This window comes from Furipterus horrens, unplaced genomic scaffold (genome assembly GCF_987537825.1).
Source record: "Furipterus horrens unplaced genomic scaffold, mFurHor1.1.pri manual_scaffold_11, whole genome shotgun sequence".
NCBI classification, from domain to species: domain Eukaryota; kingdom Metazoa; phylum Chordata; class Mammalia; order Chiroptera; family Furipteridae; genus Furipterus; species Furipterus horrens.
In genome coordinates, this window is record NW_028327181.1 from 5,158,737 (window position 1) to 5,181,319 (window position 22,583).

The 22,583-nt window shown below is 40.7% G+C and overlaps 1 protein-coding gene across 2 annotated transcripts in view; it reads right to left on the reverse strand.

The window, feature by feature from the left end:
* The window catches only part of HECTD4 (HECT domain E3 ubiquitin protein ligase 4), a 146,793-nt gene that overhangs the window by 106,095 nt on the left and 18,115 nt on the right, over window positions 1-22,583 (reverse strand). For both annotated transcript variants that reach the window (XM_090292081.1, XM_090292080.1), the window contains exons 2-4: window positions 5,836-6,353; window positions 1,992-2,081; window positions 657-787 (exon numbers count right to left, since the gene is read on the reverse strand). In XM_090292081.1, coding sequence (XP_090148207.1) covers window positions 657-787; window positions 1,992-2,081; window positions 5,836-6,353 — 739 coding nt within the window. The remainder of the gene's footprint in view (window positions 1-656; window positions 788-1,991; window positions 2,082-5,835; window positions 6,354-22,583) is intronic.

A 22,583-nucleotide genomic window follows, 5' to 3' on the forward strand; every position in this document is an offset into this window, starting at 1 on the left:
CAGGGGAGCAGCATGGGGGTGCCAGGGCCTGGCCTGCCTGTCTACCAAGTGGACAGACAGGCCAAATTCATCTGGCAGGTCAGTTAGGTGTAGGTCAGTGAAGACAGTAAATGCCATCTTCGCTGAGGTTGCAGAATTGATATGTAATTCTTGTGAAGCTGTAAAAACATCTTAATCCAGCCCACTTTGTTTAAAAAAATACTTAACAATTCATGTTCCCCTGAACTGCTTTTTTTTTTTTTTTTGCATTTAGGATGAGAAGGTTCATCAACACACAAAAAGAATTACTAGAAGAAACAGTTTCAGCCAGAAAGAACTACCTAATACTCTATTCACGGACATAAAAATTCAACTTAGAGCTCCCATGCCCAAACTCAAACACCCAGGAACCAATTTATGTAATCCATGCTTCTTTGGCAGAAGTGTATGGATGATACCTTTTCCTGGAGATAGTAAAACCTATCCACTTTCTTACCTCACTGAGTATCAGCTTTTATACTTGGACTGATAAAGCAGACAATGAACACACTGTATAGGAACTGTGAGCTCTTTAATTGAAAGGAACACAGAGTTATATCTAAATCATTTTCCACAAGGATCTAAAACCATTCTTTCACATCTTAATTTCAATTACAGGACCCTAACCCTTAAATTACCTTTATTTTCAGAACTGGAGCCAGTGTTGCTATCTGGTGCAGGCAACATGTCTTCATATCCCCATGATACTATGTGTTTGCCACCAAGCAAACAGGAGGGTGATCCAGGTCCCCCCTCTAAAAGCAATAGCCTGAAAGGGTGAAATGGAGAGTCACAAAGACACCAAGACTATCCATTTTGGCAAAAAAATAACAGTCTACCTAACCATATCAAAGAGCAGAAAACTAAAACAGTTTTACACAGATATTATACATCTGAAATGATATTCACAATATATTTTTAAATTTAAAATTTACAACATAGTGATATAGAAATGTTATGATAAAATTACATCTATGTGAAATGTATATATTTTATATACACATGAGAGACAGAGAGAAATGTATGAATTGGGAAACCCTTACACCAAAGTATTAGGAGGGCGTTATCTTTGGTTAATGAGATTATGAATAATTTTATCTTTCTTCTTTACACCTTAACATAATGTCGTTTCAAAATCTAAGCAAGAATTCATTACAAGCTATTCCATTTTTAAAAAAGATTTTATTTATTTTTAGAGAGAGGAGAAGGGAGGGAGAGAAACATCGATGTGCAAGAGAAACATCAATTGGTTGCCTCTTGTACACCCCCAACCAGGGGGCCCAGTCCGCAACCCAGGCGTGTGCCCTGACCAGAATCAAACCAGCAACCCTTCAATTTGCAGACTGGCACTCAATCCAGTGAGCCACACCAGCCAGAACAGAAGCTATTACATTTTTACAAGTACCCCCCCCACACACACACACACATTCTAGGAACACTTTCAAAAAAGGAAAAACAAGATACTTAAGATAAATATAATATACTTATTTTAAAATATGAATCACTTCAATTATATGTGGAATTTAATGAACTATAGAAACAAACCAGAAACAGACGCACAGACGCATAGATACAGAGAACAGACTGATGGTTGCCCGGGGTGGGGTGGGGGGGGTGCTAGAGGAGTAGGTGAAAAGGTGAGGGGATTGAGAAATACAGACTGGCAGTGACAGAATACGCATGAGGAGGTCAAGTACAGCATATAGGAAATATAGTCAAAAATGCTGTACTAAGTAAATATGGTGGCAGGTGGGGTACTGGAAATACCGGGGGATATAACTATAAAGTATATAATTTTTTAACCACTATGCTGTACACCTGAAACTAATACAAATGAATATGAAATATAAACTATAATTCAAAAAATATGAATTGATAATTAATAAGAGCTTAGCAATCTACTTATTAAAAGAGACCTTAGACACAATCTCCTTCGCATAGAAGGAGGGTAAGAATCCAAAGCGACAACTTACCTATACAGGACATCAGCTACAGGCAAGGACCCTAGATCAGTCTGTTTCTGTAACAGATGGGCTGTGTGGACAAAAGTTTTCAATGATCCCCTAAAAACAAAAGGAAGGAACACAAAATCATTAAAATTGAAAAGTTAAGTAGGAAGATTGTTAATGTTAATTTCATTACCCACATGGGAAAGTTCCCAAATGCATCTACCTGCTTATGCCGATCAGAAGAGGTGCCGAACAAAACACACTTGACTCTCACCTATTATCTATCACTGGCTTACTGTGTGAGTGGCACTATCTAAATGGTCAATAATGAAGTCCTTGCATTCGTAAAGGTAAGTAATTTCCCCTAACACAAAAGTTCAAAACATAAAGCTCATGTACAAAGAACATATGACTATTATTCTTGGATACTATTTTCATCAAGTCATCCTCTAGTCTAGCAGAGCTATTTCATAGGAGGAGATTATATTTAAAGCCTAATGGTATTTCCATTATTAATTTAATGTCTTTGTTAAGTTCATCCATTTTACATAACATTTCACTGAACCGCATCACATCAAAAAAGGAATACATTCAAATCATTAATACTTTGTACTGAGAACTGTTCCTTCTGCTATCCCTGCTGCAAAATAGGTGATGATAATACTTTCGGAGGTCACCACTACCTGATTTCCTTTTGGTTCCCAAGCCAGAGGCAGAAGAATCTAAAAGAAAGTGTTTTTAAGATGCACAAGACTTACCTGGCCAGAGCCCAAGTATAAATCACCACAAGAACATTTCCTGATCTAAATGATCGCCTGTATCAGATGGGTGACTTCGAATTGCTGCCTTATTCTCTTTGCCAAGGCTTTAATTGCTAGGTATCAAATGCCTAAACCCCAAAAGAAACAAATACCTAATGCTGGACTGAGTAGAACTATAGTCCTCTTAATTGCCCCTCTCACTATCTCTGGTGTTCAAAGAACCAAAACCAAAGAACAGTATAAGACAGGGCGGCAGCAGAATGAGTATAAAAGCACAAGTCGGGAGTCAGGACACACCAGCGCCACCATCTCAATCCTGTTGCCTAATTCCTATGGATTTTTGCTGCTTCGACGGGGAGGGATACCTCTCTGGGGTACGGTTAAAAAAAATTAAAGGAGGCCCTGACTGGTGTGGCTCAGCTGGTTGGGTGTCGTACTGCCAAGTGAAAGGTCACCAGCTCGATTCCCAGTCAGGGCACAGGCCTGGATTGCGGACCTGGTCGTCAGTTGGGGCGCCTACAAAAGGCAATCAACCAATGTTTCTCTCTCATGTTGATGTTTCTCTCCCTCTCCTTCTCCCTCCCATGCCCTCTCTCTGAATAAATAAATAAAATCATTAAAAACCAAAAAAAGGGGGGCGGGGAAAGCACACTAGAACGTTAAAACCACTAAGCCAACTATAAGGTCTAGTATATTTACTTCCCAGACTCGACCAGGTTTTAAGAGTAAAATTTAAACTCCTTCCATGGCTCCTACGCCTCTGTGAGACGTGGGCCGGGCCGGCCTCCCCTCCCGTCCTCCCCCCTCCCACTGCAGCCCACTGCCCTGCTCGCTGCGCTGACCCTCCGCCACCCCGAGCACAGGAGCGGCATCACAATCGTGCCACCTGCTGCTGCTCTTGCCTGGAACTCTGTCACGCAAGGCTCGCTCTTTCTCATCACGCAGGCCTCAGTCCGATGTCACCTTCTCAGCAAGGCCTTCCCTGGTATCACTAGCTAATGCTGTCCCCCCCCCTCCACGTAGTCATTCTCTATCCAAATATCCTGGTCTGTCTTCTTACAGCGACTGCCCCTTCCTGAGATTACTTTATTCATCCACTTGTTGCCGCTCACTCGCAGGTAAACTCTGCAACGTCAGGGACTACCTACCTTGCTCCCTGCTGTGTCCCTACTGCTTGGAAGAGCACCTTGCACACCATAAAGTGAGTGACAGGTACTGAGAAACGAATCTTCCTGAGTCTGTTTGACTGGAAGGTTAGAGACCGTGAGTTTCTATATTCCTAAGATCTAGTGAGGTTCCCGGCACATCAGAAATGCTCGGTAAATGTTAGTTGAATGAATGAACATCTTCAAAATTATTTTTTGGAAAAGTTGTTTGTCTTTGAGAGCATCCATCTCAAAAATTCAATAATATGTGCCTAATAACAGGAGTTGATCTAACGCTGAAAAGCATGTGACTTCTGAGGTAAACAATGTCCAGAACAAGGTGATAATAATTAACAAAAGAATATAGGAATCATCTAAAAAAGAAAACACCCAAGAAGAAAATAAAAACATTCATTTCAACTTTTCTGCTGAATGGAATTTGAACTCTCAAATACACCAAACAATTTCAATAACTACCTTTGGTTCAGATTGAATTTGGACACATAATTAAAAAGTGAGCTATGATCCCATGTATAATACTTAAAATGTTTGAAGTTAAAGAGCTGATGATTACTCCAAAAATCCTAAATCTATCTAAAGACAGTCCTATCTGAAAGTAAATTTTCTCAAAATGGGTATTCTTTTCATTAATAACAAATCTATTTAGGGCTTGAACCTGTCTTCTGCTTATGCAAAAAAATAAGTTCATCCAATCAAAAGCCTTTATAGGAAACTTATTTCAGTACCACCCAATAATGTTTCCAGAATCAAAGCTCACGTCTGGATTTCCACAATCAGCTACAGTCTGCAGAGACCTGAGACTAGGCTATGACAGTTTGCTCTGGGAAAAGAAACTGATAACCAAGACTAGTGCCATTTTGCCTTAAAAATAGCTTGAGATTCAATTATTTGAAGATCAACTTTGAAACCATAAACACAGGGAAGAAGTCTTATAGTTAAGAACTTCATAATTTTCCAAGAAGAATTTTCCCACATACTCTTTGCTTAAAAAAAAAAAAAAAAAACAGCAGCAGCAGCAGCAGCAGAACCCAAAGAAAGAAAACATTCTGAAGGGAGAGGGAGAGACAATGACACTAGTCTGTCAGACCATGGGCCATGGTCCTAACTGGTCTCTAGACAACTAGCTTAGAGGAAAGCAAAGGGAGTGAACCTTTTTTCTCATAAATGTGTGCCAGTAATCATACAGGTTACTGGGCAGGAGAATGTAGCAATTCTCTCCTAGGAATGTAACTCCAAGCACATTTCCCATTTTTTAATTGAATTTATTGGTGACCTTTGCTAATAAAACGTTATAGGTTTCAGGCATACTATTCTACAATGCATCATCTCTATATCACATTTCCCATTGACAGTGGATTAATAACATCGACTTATACACAAAGGACAGTGCATTTAAATCTTGATATATACAGCGAGATCTTCCAATTATATTTTTGGAGGCAAGCATCAGGGCCCAAAATTTTAATTTGTGACCAAGTCTGTGTGACTGAGTCCAGGTGAATAATAACCCACGCAGTCACTGATATACTCTTTACAGACACTCATGAAAAAAGTTAAAAGCTCTACAACTTTTTAACTGTCCTTCCAGAAGAAACACAGATAGGCCCTCCTCCACGAACTACCTAGGTAAAACACTAGTCATCTAAGGGGCGGGGAGATAACGGCGAGGGCTGAGTCTCCATGGCAAGCTGTTTAAGCTGTTATCATGGTATGGCAGAAAGCAGACTTGAACTCGGGCTCCAGCTCAGGCTGCTGGTGCCAGGTTTTGTTGGGAAAGCATCTCATGCACTGTCGAGGCTGTGACGTTCCATACTGAATACAAAGAGGACGTCTGAGCGTTAAGGCTCCCATCAGATACGCTGGCCCCCCTACTCTCTCACCCAGCCCAGGCGGCAGCAGCGCGTCACAAGGTCACCAGGAGGAACATCCGATTTTCCTTACCTGGCACATGCCAGAGCCACCAGGGCAGCAGCAGCATTTTCTTTTTGCTTATGTGGGATGTGTCGGCCTGTGTCAGAAGTCTCCTCTAGCCAAGAGCACAGCAGAGTTTCAATTCCATTGAGACAGTCAGCAGGCTCCTTGGTCAAGCTCAAAGGCTGACAGTCGCGAAGGCAGTTCAATAGCACCTCAGCAGTAATGTTACAGAGAGAGGGGTCTGTTCTACTCTGGGACTGAATAAGGGGGAAGACCAGCAGAAGCCCCATCCGTGACGTGAAAGGAGCTTGCTCGGGCTGCTGCAACAAGCCCTGGCGTTTGAGCAGGGCCAGCGTTTCTTCATCCCCAGAACTTTCCCTTTCGTGCTGTTCCTCCAAGGCCAGCTGGCGCTGGGCATTCCAGAGTCCTCGCAAGGCATTCAGGCGGTATTCCAGCAGGCGGGCGTAGGCGTTGCTCTGATTCCCACACACGGAGCGCAAACGTTCTGCTAATTCCATCGGGTTCTTGGTCTCAAATGTTAAAATCTAACAAGAGAAGCAACAGAGGAAAAGTTGTTACGGACTGCCTGTACCATTGCTTTCGTCTACAGAAACAAATATATCCAAAGGTCTCAAAAAACGGTTCACATCAAGAATTATTTTTAATTGCAACCAAATATGAAAACATGCAATGTAAAGTCAGGTATTTGCTGATGGAGATTTTTTTTCCTGGCATTTCTGCTAATAGTCATAGTAAACATGAGATCAGACCTAATTGAAAGAATGCAAATCATGAAAATGGTTAAGTGCGGAAGTTAGAAATTCTAGTAATTTATTTTAGAAAATGGAAGTATAAATCTATGTTAAATGCTGTTGAGTTAAAATGTAAGTCTATAACTGCTATTACCAGGTGAATTTTATCTTCAGAATCGAATACACCTACTAATAAGTAATTGTTTATTGCTCTGATTTTGAAGATCACTCCATTCTTACTACTGTTAGTCATTATTTCAATTGGTGACAGGGTATAACTTTATTCAGTTCATGTTGATAGAGGAATCACCACTATTTTCTTGCCAAAACTTACAAGTATAAGAAAGCCCCTCTAGATTTTCAGCAGCATGGGGACTAAAACCATTAAATCCTTAACCAACTAAGAAAGAAACCAGCTATCAAGAAAAAGAATCAAACTAAATTTATTTTTAAGTATATGTCATTGATTATGCTCTTAACAGTTGTCCCAATTTTTTTCCCTTTGCTCCCTCAACCTGGTACCCCTTTTCCCTCCAAAAATCCCACCCACCTTAGATCACGTTCATGGGTTGTGCATGTAAGTTCTTTGGCTTCTCCATTTCTTTAATTTTCTTAACACGCTCCTATTTTTGTGCCTACCAGTTGTGCTTCTTAATCCCTATACCTTTCACCCCACTTTCCCCTTCCCCATCCCCACTGATAACCCTCCATACGGTCTTCATATCTTTTATTCTGCCCCTGTTCTAGTTGTTTGCTTAGTTTTTATTTTTTTGATTCAGTTGTTGATAGTTGTGAGATTATTGTCATTTTAATGTTCAGTGTTGATCTTTTTCTTAAATAAGTTCCTTTGACATTTCATATAATAATGGCATGGTGGTGATGAACTCCTTTAGCTTTACTGTGTCTGGGAAGCACTTCATCTGCCTTTCCATTCTAAATGATAGCTTTGCTGGATAGAGTAATCTTGGTTGTAGGTCCTTGCTTTTCATCACCTTGAATACTTCTTGCCAGTCCCTTCTTGCCTGGAAAGTTTCTTTTGAGAAATCAGCTGATAGTTTTATGGGAGCTCCTTTGTAGGTTACTCTCTGCTTTTCTCTTGCTGCTTTTAAGATTCTCTATCTTTAATCTTTGGTATTTTAATTATGATGTGTCCTGGTGTGGTCCTCTTTGGGTCCAAATTGTTTGGGACTCTCTGTGCTTCCTGAACTTTATTTCCTTTGCTAAATTAGATGTTTTCTTTCATTATTTTTTCAAGTAAGTTTTCAATTTCTTGCTCCTTTTCTCCTTCTGGCAGCCCTGTGATTCAGATGCTAGTGCATTTGGAGATGTCCCAGAGGTTCCTAAGCCTATTCTCGTTTTTTTTTTAATTCTTCTTTCTTCATTTTGTATAGTTGGCTGTTTATTTCTTCCTTATGTTCCAGTTCATTGATTTGAATCCTGGCTTCCTCCCCTTAAGTATTGGTTCCCTATGGATTCTTTTTTAAATTTCAGTTAGTGTAGACTTCATTTCTTCCTTTATGCCCTTGACACACTTAATGAGTTCTCTGAGCATCCTTATCACCAGAGTTTTGAATTCTGCATCTGATAGGTTGGCTATCTCTGTTTCAATTAGTTCTTTTCCTGGAGTTTTGATCTGTTCTTTCATTTGGGCCTTATTTCTTTGTCTCCTCAGTTTGGCAGCCTCCCTGTGTTTGTTTCTGTGTATTAGGTAGAGCTGCTTTGACTCCCTATCTTAGTGCACCTGTTACACTGTAGGAGGTGAAGCCTTAGGTATTTGTCAGTGTGGCATGACCCGTTTCACCACTTTGTGGTTCTGTATGTGGGGAAGGGGTCAGAGAGGGAACAAAGCCTCTTGCTTGGCACTCGTCCATTTTCCAGTCATTTCACCTGCTTCCTGTATGTGACTGGCACCCCTCTAGCTGTTGCCCTGGTGCTGGTTCCCAGAGTGGGTGGGTTTGTGTATGTTTTAGGACCATAGGGGCCCTCTAAATGGACTCCCCTGAGAGGCAGACAGTTTATTCCATCACCCCGACCCCCACTGGTTTTCACAGCCAGAAGCTATGAGGCTTTATTTTCCTGGCACTGGATCCCTGGGCTGCACAGTCTGGCCTGGGGCTGGGATCGCTGCACAGGAGTCCCTCTCGGGTTTCATCTGCCACACGTGAATGTAGGACCACCTGTTCTGCCAGCCGCTGCTGCTGCCTTGTCACTACCTCCTTGCTGCTGCCACACTGTGTCTTCTCTGCCCTCGCTCCCTGTCACTGCCCTTCCAGCCTGCCACACTGTGTCTTCTCTGCCCTCGCTCCCTGTCACTGCCCTTCCAGCCTATCTGGATGAATATTTCTTCTTTAAATTCTTGGTTGTTAGACTTCCATACAGTTAAAATTTTCTGGCAGTTCTGATTGACTTTTGAGAGCAGTTGTGATCCTTCTTATGGTTGTGTGAGGAAGTGAAGCATGTCTATCAACGCCTCCATCTTGGCCAGAAGTCCCCCAAACTAAATTTAGATGCAAAGAGCTTATGTATGGAAATCTGACCAGGTTAAAATGAACATACTGTTGTAACCAATAAATAAAGGGAGACACTCTAGGAGCAAGCACATAAAAAAGATGATCAGGCGCCAGAGGTATCTGGTTCTCAGTAGACCAGGAAGTCAGGGTTTGAAATAAAAGCAAAGAATATTCTGTTAAGTCATTGCCACTGACATTTTAAAAGGCCAGCATGGTCTTAGAATGTATGCAAACCCCGCCCCCCCCAATATGGGATTCACCGCTGGGGCAGCAGCTGGAAGGGCACCAGTTTCACACAGGAAGGTGGTGAAGTGACTGGCAATGGGACAAGCACTGGGCGAATAGCCAGAAGACAGGCAACGACACTGTCCCCTCTCTGATCCCTCACCACACAGCCACAAAGCAGTGAAGTGGGTTGCCCCACTCTGGCAATTACCTAAGGCCTGCGCCACATAATTTATAGGTACCTTTTCTACACAGCCTGCACTACTAAAACAGGGAGTAAAAGTAGCTATACCTAATACACAGAAACAAACACAGAGAGGCTGCTAAGGAGACAAAGAAATATGGCCCAAATCAAAGAATAGAACAGAACTCCAGAAAAAGAACTAAGTGAAATGGAGAGAGCCAACCTATCAGATGTAGAGTTCAAAACACTGGTGATAAGAATATTCAGAAACGTCCTTCAGTATGGCAAAGAAATAAAGGGAGAAATGAAGGTTACACTAAGTGAAATAAAGAATAATCCACAGGAAATCAACAGAGAAGGGAGGAAGCTGGGATTCAATCCAACAATTTGGAACATAAGGAAGAGATAAATATTCAACCAGAAAAGAAGAAACAGGAATTCAAAAAAAAACAAGGATGGGCTTAGGAACCTCTGGGACATCTCCAAACATGCCGACATCCAAATCATAGGGATGCCAGAAGAAGAGGAAGAGCAAGAAATTGAAAACTTACTTGAAAAAATAATGAAAAATCATTTCCTAATTTCGCAAAGGAAACAGACATACAAGTCCAGGAAGCACAGAGTCCCAAACAAGCTAGACCCAAAGAGGACCACACCAAGATGCATCATAATTAAAATACCAAAGGTTAAAGATAAAGAGAGAATCTTAAAAGCAGCAAGAGAAAAGCAGAGAGTAACCTACAAAGGAGTTCCCATAAGACTATGAGCTGATTTCTCAAAAGAAACTTTGCAGGCAGGAAGCGACTGGAAGTATTCAAAATCATGAAAAACAAGGACCTACAACCTAGATTACTCTACCCGGCAAAACTATCATTTAGAATGGAAGGGCAGATAAAGTGCTTCCCAGACACGGTAAAGCTAAAGGAGTTCATCACCACCAAGCCATTATTACAGAAAATGTTAAAGGGACTTACTTAAGAAAAAGAAGAGCAAAACTATGAGCATTAAAAGGGCAACAAATTCACAACTATCAACAAATGAATCTAAAAAACAAAAACTAAGCAAACAACCAGAAAGGAACAGAACTATACACATGAGATAATTTAGAGGGGGAGACGGGAGAGTAGGGGAAATGGTGCAGGGACTAAGAAGCATAATTGGTAGGAACAAAATAAAGGGATGTTAATAATAATAGAAAAGCCAAAGAGCTTATATACACAATCTATGGACAGGAATTAAGGGGGAGAACTGCTGGAGGGAACGTGTGTACCAGGTGGGCGGGGGGGCAATTGGGGAAAAATTGGGACAACTGTAAGAGCATCATCAATAAAATACACTTAAAAGATAAAACATCATGGTTCACTTAATTTCTCTCACAAACCTGTAAAATACTTCTTTAACTCAAATTTTGCCCTTAAGAACTGTTACCTCAATAAAAGAACACGCACTTCCAGGGAGGTGTAAACCCTGTAGGTATCATTGGGTACAGCTCTATTGCAAGTCACGTTGTTAAAAATTAAAACAAGGGTCATTTTTACTTAGTTTTTAATATAGATCATGATTAAATGTTCTTCACCATAAAGTCGTACAAAACTATTTTACTACCTTTTGTAGAGATTCATCAAACACAAATTACTCTTTTGGTTATTTTTACTTGGCAGTTGATAAATCAAATTCCTTAAAAACGATCACTTTTCCAGGACGATGATATACTGTGAAACTATGTTGTATCCAAGGAAACAAGATTGCCCTTTTCTCTTTTTTTTAACGGAACTCCCCTGCCCTCCCAAAAGAAATCAGCAACCGGCTTCCACTATGACGATCAATGACCAAAAACTAAGATATATGTGAATGTTGTAAAAAGAAAATAAATCAGTTTTAGATGTTATCACCTTCTCAGTTATGAACATCTAAGCAAATAAGAAATTTTGTTGCATTTTTTAAAAAGCTTCCCAACATTAATTTTTGTGATTTTCACCTAACAACTCTTTGATATAATTATTCATGTGTTCTACCCTGGCTGGTGTGGCTCAGTGGATTGAGTGCTGGCCTGAGAACCAAAGGGTTGCCGGTTCAATTCCCAGTCAGGGCACATCCCTGGGTTGTGGGCCAGGTCCCCAGTTGGGAGCATGGGAGAGGCAACCACACATTGATGTTTCTCTCCCTGTCTCCTTCCCTTCCCCTCTATCTTAATAAAATAAAATTCATGTGTTCCACATACATTGTTATTTGTGGTAGACTGACCATCTACTTATATTATATGAAGCAACTATTAAAAATTTCAATACAGGGTTTTAGTCAACTCAACAATTGAAGACCATAAAAAAAAAAAACAGTAAGTAAAAATTTTTTAAAAATCAAAGAACTTAACATTAAAACCCAGCTATTTATTTTTATTATCTCAAACACAATGCTTCTGAAATACGGTATTTCATGGTTCATAAAATAATGTGTACGGTAGAATCTGTACCTAACTCCAAATATTGAGTGTAGCTGAAAAAAACTATATACTTTGGCATTTTTCTGATGATTCTATTTTTATAAATACTTCAGTTATATTTTTAACATTCCACTTGAAGACAAATATTCTGAAACTGTGTGAGTTATAATTAACCAAATGTTATGCAATACACACACTTAAGTGACTGTTCTGTTTATTGATTTAGCAGCATCTAACGCACATTATGCTTTCAAAACTCCATTAGACTACTTAGCATTATCCATTTCAATGGTCCCTTATGAACACTAAGAACTGACCGCTATGCTGCCACTTTTTTAGAATTCTGAAGTTTGAAGGTCATGGCCTAAAATCATTTATAAAGGCATCATACCTTCAGGTTTTATAAGTCAGCTCTGGAGGATCTATTCTGGTCCTTATGAATATTAAATGATTCCTCATATAAAACACTTGCCCTCAGTAACTACTCGACCAAACAAAAGACAAAATGTCATTACAAAATTAATATTCTTTTACTTAAAAAAAAAAAAAAGAGAAAAGTTATTTAAGGAAAAGGGAAGATCCCTGTCACCCTTAATCAGAAGGAAGGGTCACTAACTGTACTTTAGAGATAATGCTGAAGTCACCCCAGTCAAGGGAGTGACTTTCAAAGTAACTCATACCCTTAATGTAATTTTATCATAGATGACATGTGCTTTTAAACTAAGACAAGAACAATCATTCTATAAAGCTAATAAAAGGCAACAAAATATTCTTTGCCAGCCAAATCTGAGATATAAGAACAGAGATAAAATTCCCCAAAAAGGTCAAGTGAAAAGCTAAAAGAGCTTACATCTAAGAGAAATAGAAAGTAACCCCATTTCTAAAAATTTACCCTAAAGAAATGTTACAGAAATAAAAAATACGCAAAGATGTTTACTGCAGTCTTACTGTAGTGGGAAAAGCAGAAGTGATCTCAATGTGCAAAAGAGAAGTGTGTTTGATTACATTACATCGTAATGGAATACTTACACATGAACTACACAAGAAATCAGTCGCAGAGCAAAACTAAAAAGCAATACAAAACTGTATATGCTCTATAATAGGATTATGTAAAACATGGTTGTTCACGTTTGATATGTCATTAGCAATTATGGTAACAGAATCATTGGCGGGGGGCAATGACAAGTTCAATAGCTTAGATTTAAAGAAAAGCAGTCACAAACAAGAGCTGACGTTTTTCACAAGTGAACACTGTCCTTAAATAACTGGTAGTCAAATGGCGACACGGATGATACATTTAAAACTGGGGGGACATGTCTGCTTTCCTCGAATCGCTTCTCTAGTTCCATCTGCTGTGCTTCGGCAGCAGTTGAAGTCTATGTAGGGCTGCCGGGAGGCAGGGCAGGGTGGTAGGATGGGGAAGACGGCCGTAGATGGTCGGAACCATCAATGAACAACACAACCTTTCACTCTCCAAGAATGAATGATATTTAAAACTCAGAACCACTCCAGCTCCAAATGGATGCGTGATATTACTATACTCCCTAGAATGGTACATTAACCAGTTCGATTCGTCACATGAACCTGTCAGCATAAAAGGCATTTATACCTGGATTATTTAAAAGCAGATCAACTGGCCAGACTTGCAACCTCAATACAAAACTTTTCAGTAAAGGATGTAGAAGAATGAACCCCTCTCAAATGTTAGAGTGGATTTTTAAACCCTTCTACAGATTTCCCTACCATTGCTCACATTATGAAGACGGCAATCACAGCCAAATTGAATTGCATACGGCAGTTCAAAGAAGATCAGAAAGATCTCATGAACCAAGTAAGTGAATTGTGAATGGAAGGATGGAATTCTATCTCTAACACGAAAGCCTATATCAAGAGTGGATCACTAATCAATTAAATTAGACCCTGAAGTTACATGACCTTATCCAAGCTTGGAAATACGTGTTCATTCAAATTCTCTTTCAACATATTTTTTTAAACGGTCTTTAACTTAACTGATAACCAGGATTAAGTTTCACACTTTAATTCATAAGTTTTAGCCCATAGCTTGGTGCCAAAACTAGGAACGGACCCTGATTTGTGACCAGATTATCTGGCTTTGGCTCAGCCCTGTCAAACTTTCTCCAACACATGGAGACTTTTCCCAGACCCTCGTACAGCTGCGGCGGGTAGCAGGGTTGTTAGAATTGTGAGACGTCAACATATGAGAAATCACGGCTCAAGTTCTTTTTGCATCGAAGTTCCATCCTGTCCTGACCTCGGCCTAACTGTCATCTTTTGTCATGTCCCCACTCAGTCTAAAGCCTACCCACCTTTTTTCTTTTAAGCTTTTATTTATTTTTAGAGAGAGGGAAAGAGGAGAAAGAAAGGGAGAGACACTTCCATGTGTGGTTGCCTCTCACTTGCGTCCCCAACTGGGGACCTGGCCCGCAACCCAGGCCTGTGCCCTGACTGGGAATAGAACTGGCGACCTTCTGGGTCACAGGCTGGCGCTCAATCCACTTGGCCACAGCGGCCAGGGCCCTACCTATCTTTCAGAACTGCTCTGCCACCTACTTTGAGAAACTCCAGCTTCCTCTCTTTCTCTTTCCCCCTTTCCAGAATTAACTTCTCCATGTTTCCATAGAGTATCCAGCACATACCTCTATCAACCGATCAGCCACAAACCATAAGAAAAAAGTGCCCTTTGCCCTGAGCCTGGTGTGGCTCAGTGGACTGAGCGCCCAACTGCGAACCAAGAGGTTGTCAGTCTGATTCCCAGTCCGGGCACGTGCCTGGGCTGCAGGCCAGGTCCCCAGTTGGGGGCACACGAGAGGCAACCATACATTGATGTTTCTCTGTCCTCCCTTACCCACTCTCTTAAAAAAATTTAAAAAAAATGAGGACTATATGCACAACCAATGGGCATGGACTAAGGGGAGGGGGACTTGAGGAGGGAGGGGTTGTCACTGGGTGAAGGGGAGCAGAGGGAAAAGAAATTGGGATAACTGTAACAGCATAATCAATAAAACATATTTTTTTAAAAAAGGCTTTTGTTTCAATAGGAATGTATCAATAATTAGTTTTTAATAAAGGATATACATTAAGGAAATGTAGTCAGTGATGTACAGAATGGCTCCTGAAAGTTGACTCATAGCATCAAATCCATATCTAAAAATGTCTCCATGGTATAAAGTCATTTTTTCACCAACATAAAATCTTGACAGAATCAATACAGATCATCTTCCTATGCCTAGTAATCAACAGAATAAAGTTTAGAGAAAGATGTAGGAATGAACTCCTCAAAATGATTTAAATACTATAATATAAATTTTATTAGGAATATTTAAAGAAAGATCTCTGAGAAGACTAACTTTATCTGTTAATTGCTTGAATTACATAGCAACACAGACTACCATAGTGATATATTCAAATGCTTAGCATAAATACGTTTTAGTAAGAAAATCACTGTTGACAGTTTTTAAGTAAAAAATATATAAAGGAAATTATACAACTCCAATATGTGTAACACTTACCACACTGTACTCTAATGGTGTTTACTTACGGTCTGTCCCCTCTTTAAACTGTGAGTCTTAAAAGGGGATCCATATCTTATTCATATTTGTATCAGCAGAGCTTAGCACAGTGTCTGGCACATAAGTGTTTGATAAATTAATGAGAAGATACATAAATTCCGAGAATAATTATCTTAGAACATACATCTGGTTCCCACTGTACATTTGAATAACCTTCTCTCACTCGGAGTGATTATAATTCTGCCTTCTGAAGCAACGGAAAAATATTCTTCCCCTTCCAAATAAGAGCCATGTAATTAGATGAAGAAAATACCCGTGATAGAAGGAGGGGACACCAGAATATGAGTTAGGACAGTTCTCAACCTGACTGGACATTAGAATTGCTTTGAGAGCTTTTGAACAATACCAATGGGAGTTGGGAGGATGGGTGAGAAGGGGGTAGGGATTCAGAAGTACAAACAGCCAGTTATAAAAACAGCCACGGGGAAATAACATGTAGCATATGGAATAAGTATAGTCAATAATATTGTAATCACTACGTATGGTGTCAAATGGGTACTAGGTTTCTCAGGGTGATCCTTCATAAGGTATGTAAATGTTTATAATCACTATGTTGTATACCTGAAACTAATATAATACTGTATGTCAACTGTAATTGAATATTTTTTAATTAAAAAAAAAACAACGAATGAGTGGGTCCCACCCCAGTCTGATTATCTGGGGAAGGGATCTAGGCTTTTCTTTTTTCTTTCTTTCTTTCTTTCTTTTTTTTAACTCCAGAGATGAAAGCAATGTGCAGCCCAGATTGCGAAGCGCTGAGCTCGTGGGACTAAGTTGAAGCCCAGCCTCTGCAAATAACTGTTTCCTCGTAGACATTTTACTTAAACGCTTTAGGTCTGTGTTTCTACATCTGTACAATGAGGGTAGCACCTGTTTTCATTTTACATAGTTGTTAAGATCAAAGGAAATAATGTACCGAGGGTGCTCTGAAAAAGTGGAAACTGCTGAACAATTCTTAGGACATTACAGAGACTTCCCTTTAATTTTAGAGCAGAATACCACCACAAAAGGAATTTTTCCAGATAATCCTACAGGAAGAAAGACTTCACTAGATAAAAGCTAGAGTGTTCGGGGTGGGGTAAAAAAGACCCACATTTAACACATGCTTTGTTTGAGCCAACACTGTTTAAAAAATGCTAATGGAGCTTAAGCCCTGACGTGTGGCTCAGTCAGTAGGGCTTCATCCTGCAAAGTGAAAGGTCGCTGGTTCAATTCCCGGTCTGAGCACATGCCTGGATTGTGGGTTCAGTTCCCGGTTGCAAGAGGCAATCAATCAATGTTTCTTGCTCTCTCTTTCTCCTTCCCTTCCCCTCTTTCTAAAAAAAAAAAAAAAAAATATATATATATATATATAAGTGGATTGAGCGTCGGCCTGCGAGCTAAGTGTCGCTGGTTCGATCTTCCAGTCAGGGCACATCAGAGAAGGAAAACTCTGATTCCAAAAAACCTCCGCTGCCTTGCGGCATACCTCTTCAGGGGAAAGGCTAAGGGAGTAAACCCCGACAGAAAATCCGGAGCCGGAGTCCCTAAGGCGGTTTGACGTTGTAGTCAACACCGGCAACTCCTGCGGCGCACCTGAAGCCAAGCTGTATTGACTCCGTCTTTCCCTTGGATCCTTCAGCTGCGAAGAGAGGGGGGGTCTGCTGCATGGGCAACAGCAGATCCTCCATATCACCCTGCCCAGGCTCTGTAGCTTCAGCTTCACTGGAGAGGACACTCCAGCGTCATCGCAAGATGTCGATTCAACACGGGAGGAGACATATACCGTGTCACTCCCGAGTTGGACTGCACAGCCATTCTCGGCGGTGCAGATAGACTCTTAAGAAGCTACACCATCGTCTCTCGAGACGGACGGCTGCCGACAATATATATATATATATATATATTTAATCTATCTATATATTTGTTTAAATGCTTACCCTTCAGGAACACAACAGGAAACAGAAATTAATCAAACGAGAAAATACATTTTAAAGTTAAGTTTTTTTTAATTGCCAAATGCAATTCACCTCTAAGGTACAATTATGGTTAGTATGAGCAATGTGTTTATCATCAACTAATATATTTCCTGAGACAAGAGTGTAATAGGTTTTCTGGGACTGATGACTAACACCTGTTCCCTCAACAACGTATGCACGTGGACACTATCTTGCTGAGCAAATAGGTTTAGTTACTCCCCTCCCCCTGCCCCCTCCAAAACACTATTTTACCAATCTATGTTTAGCCAAAAAGATTCTGTAAGATGGGATAAAATAAAAATAAACATAGAATTGTATATCTGAAGTCTATATAATTTTAACCAATGTCACCCCAATAAATTCAATAAGAAAAAGTAGAAATAAACCAAACTAAAGAGCATGCCAATTTATGTAGTGAGTACCAAAGAATCACAGGATTATTTTCTGGAGAAGGAAGGGTGTGTGCAGAAAATATTAAATTTACTAGTTGGGAGATAAGGCAAGAGAAAGTATAGTTTTAACACATTATCCATAGCATATTTATAAGTTTAACTAACCCCTCAATTTCATTTTATAACTCAATATCAACATTTCCACTTTCTTATTAGTATATATCTATATATATTGCATTCTGAACTAAACTTTTCAAAACTTGCATTGTTTTATAGAACTGCTTAGTAAAATCTCCTGTTGGTAAAATGCAAAAGTACAAAATGCTGAAAAGAATATGAAACAATAGAAATGCTTAGACACTTCTGGTGGGAATATAAATTAGAAAACAATAGTCATTGTCCAGTTAGATTTAAAATTGGTCTGGTTTCCTGTTGCTGCTATAACAAATCACCAATGATTTAAGTGCCTTAAAACGACAGATATTTATATTCTCACAGTCCTGGAGATTGGAAGTCCAAACTCAGTGTCCCCGGGCAGGTGTGGGCAGGGCCTCCGTCCCCCCAGAGGCTCCAGGAGAGGATCCATTTCTTGGTTCTCCCACCCTTCAGAAGCTGCTGGCACGCCTAGCTGTGACCACATCACTTCCATCTCTGCCTCTGTGAGCCTCATCCTTTTATACTTAGTGAAATCTCCTCTATTAAGGACGCTTGTGATTGCACTTAGGCCCACCTGATAATCTCCCCAGCTCAGGAGCCTTAATTTAACCACACGTGCAAAGACCCTCTTTCCATATAAACTACGATTTACAGCTTCCAAGGACTGGGACCCGATTAGGGGCCACTGGCCAGCCTACGACACGCACACAGCCCACAATCTAGCAATCCACCCAAGGTAATTCCCTACAGAAGCTCTTGCGCAGGAACACCAGATGACAAGTACAAGAACATTCACAGCGACACTGTTTAAGGTAACAGAAAGACTGGAAACAACTCAAAGATCTATAAACAGGAGAACGGCCACACTGTGATAAAGTCAGATAATGGACGATCACACGGCAGTGCAAATACGTACAGCGACACACAGCAACATGGAAGACTCATACGACACACGTGGGGCTAAGAAAATGAAGGCACAACAAATACATATGACACACTACATATATATGATAGTCTTAAACATACAAAGCTAACCTCTATAATGTTTAGGGCTGTGTGCATAATATGATTAAACAATAAAGAAAAGAAAAAGAAAAACAAAATTCAGGACAGTGGTTTCCTACACGGAGAGAAGGAGGTCTGGATTATAGAACACACAGAGGGCTTTAGAGGTACTGGTAAGAATCCATTTATTTCTTGACTGGTGGTGGGATCACGGAATATATATCGTCGGCAGCCGTCCGTCTCGAGAGACGATGGTGTAGCTTCTCAAGAGTCTATCTGCACCGCCGAGAATGGCTGTGCAGTCCGACTCGGGAGTGAGTGACACGGTATCTGTCTCCTCCCGTGTTGAATCGACATCTTGCGATGACGCTGGAGTGTCCTCTCCAGTGAAGCTGAAGCTACAGAGCCTGGGCAGGGTGATATGGAGGGTCTGCTGTTGCCCATGCAGCAGACCCCCCCCTCTCTTCGCAGCTGAAGGGTCCAAGGGAAAGACGGAGTCAATACAGCTTGGCTTCAGGTGCGCCGCAGGAGTTGCCGGTGTTGACTACAACGTCAAACCGCCTTAGGGACTCTGGCTCCGGATTTTCTGTCGGGGTTTACTCCCTTAGCCTTTCCCCTGAAGAGGTATGCCGCAAGGCAGCGGAGGTTTTTTGGAGTCAGAGTTTTCCTTCTCTGACGGAATATATATATATATATATATATATATGTATATATATATATATATAATTTTTATATTTATATATTCAGATGTTCTACCAAAAAGATATATACCTTACATGTATATTTTTAATATATTTTACTTGCATATTTTAATAAAAAATATTGTAATTTCTATGATTATTCCTGCTCTAAAGAGCAGACCAAGATCATTATTCCCACTATTGGCAAGCACTCGGTGGTTTCCCTAGAGATGGAACCACTGTAAAATGAAAGTATTCCCAGTGTAAGGTGTGAATAGCTCAAATGCTTCATATTTTTAGAAACAGCGTGAGCTGATGCGCAAGCTTAGCTCTGGGTGATGCTGTAGCTGCATCTGCCTCTGGGAAGAGGTGCTGGTTGTCTAGGGAGACTAATGCCTGGGCAGGAAGTTCTTAAGGTGGCGGGGAGGGAGGCTGGACAGAGGCTGCCTCCCGGGGAACACCTGGCAGTGCCGAGAAGCTTTTCTGGTTGTCACAAGTACACAAGTGCTGTGGCATCTGGTGGGTAGGGTCAGGGATACTGCTAAGCACCCTACAATGCCCAGGAAGTCCCCACAACAGAAACCATCTAGCTGAAGTTGAGAAAACCTGCTCTGCAGTAGCCGCTTGATTGACAGCATTCAGGAAACCTACCTACTGCCATCGGACACCACCTGTGGTGACCCAATCTCCCGTAAGGGAGCTAGAGCCCCAGCTTGTAAAACTTGTTGATCCTCAGAATGGTGCACAGGAGGGATTCTAATCCTATGCTCAATTAAAATACAAGTTTTACAGATAATCACTATGTATCAGAGAGTTCCGATAGATCGGAATCTCCCCATTCGTCTTCATATCTTCTGCACTAAAAATCTCAGGACACTGAATTGTTTCTCCTGAAATAAGGCACCGAGGACAGCAGCTGGCATGTAGTATAAACACTCATAATATCAATTAACATTATTTGAAAACATCTTTTTCAAATTTATTTCAAACTCTAGCAATGTAGCTTACAACTTTGTCTCTTTTTCCTCTAAGGTACCCCAAGCACCAGAGAACCTGGGACATAATTGGTGCTCAGTAAATATTTATTAAATGAGTGAATGACTAAAAATGCTTCTTAATAGTGCACTTGCATGCCCCCCCCCCAAGAAAACAAAACAAACAGAACAACAAAAAGCAACAGGCACAATACAATGAGGCACCATATCCAAACGCGTTCTCAGGTCAGCCCTTCCCCTTGAGACTCCCGACCTTATCTTCTGGCCGACAGGAACAAGGGAGCTGAAATTAGTGCCATTCCTACACTGGTAAGAGGCATTAATCCTAAGCCCACGGCCTGTTAACTGTTTGGCTGCATTTGGCAAGAACAGGAATGTGCACCCAGTGACTACTCGATAAAAATTACCGATGACAGTGGCTGACCACTGAGCACCTCTAAGAAACGTGAGAAACGCTCCATCCTTTCTGCCCGAGAATCTTGCCCTTCTCATCAATTCCTGCTCACAGCTGTGCCGGACTAATTAAAACTGCCTGGAAACCTCGTCTATCACTTTACTGGTTATTTCTTCTACTAAATCAAAAGACTCCACTTCTGAATTCAAATCCATCTGTCTCCCTCAGTCTGCAAAGAACAAATGTTCGGAAAAACGAACCAACTAGCTAAAACCCAATGTACCTTTTCTAGCTAAGACTTAATATGCTGTTGGAGGCAGGGAGCAAGGAGTGTGAGGACAAATCACTAAAGAGAAGGTAACACAAAGCTTAACCATATAAGATATTTAGATATTCGACGCCTCCCTTAGCAAATCAGGGACAAACCCAGATTCTGCATTAAGCGACAGATTCTGCCTTCTCCAAAAAAAACAAAAGAAAACCAAAACAATCTACTGGTTAAAGCTACTGTTGGGTTTCCAGAGAGAGAGAGAGAGAAACGACCACATTATAACATGAAGCAGGAGCTGGAGCTTTTGTGTTGAGGCTGCCCCAGCTCCTGAATTTCTAGCCTCCATAAGGGCGCTAAGAGTCACTGGGGGCTTATCTTCCCCAACCACCAACTCGGAGGCTGGGAAAAGAAAGAGTGGGGGGACTGTGATCAACAACAGCCTGACTCGGCTGCTCCCATTTTTTTAAATAGGAGAAAAAGAGACATGGAATTTCACATTCCTAAAGAAGAGTTTTCCTAGTAGAAACAGGTTATCAATTACTTGGATTAGTATTTTATATACACATAAATACAGAAAACAGTGAGGTCCACAGCAAACTGGACAGTGCATGGACCTCTTAGAGGCATTCAAATTCATGTGTTTTTTAAAATTCTGCAGGCCGACCAATACCTATCTGTGGGTTGAATTTGGCCTCTGACAATAGTTTGCAATCCCATGGGCCCAAATTCTTTACATCTCATTTTTTTTCATAAATATATACATTCATTATATAAAACATGTTTATATACTTCATGGGGAGACAAATGTTGAATTTAAAAATTATACATCAATAACACTAAAAATAAATCTCTGATAATAAATGAGTTGGCATCTGTCAACTAGTCCCCTTTGAAAAATGAAACTCCAGAATTGGGAATAACCTAGTAATTAAAATACAAAGCCAGGTCAAATGAAGACTTTACCTGCACATCAATTACCTACCACTAACCATCGGTATGCACACTGCTACCCGGAACACTTTTGGACCCCTAGTGGGGAGAACCCGGAGCCGTGACTCACAACCCTCCTTCTGTCCTACCACAGCCGAGGAACCGCATGCTCTCTCTAGTTGATGTGGTTTCCCCATGAAGCGAAGCTCAGGGCAGGAGGAGCGGGGGCCCATGGCAGGTGTTAAGAACTGCTGACTTAGCACATAAGGGCAGTATGTTGGCCCAAGCTGTGC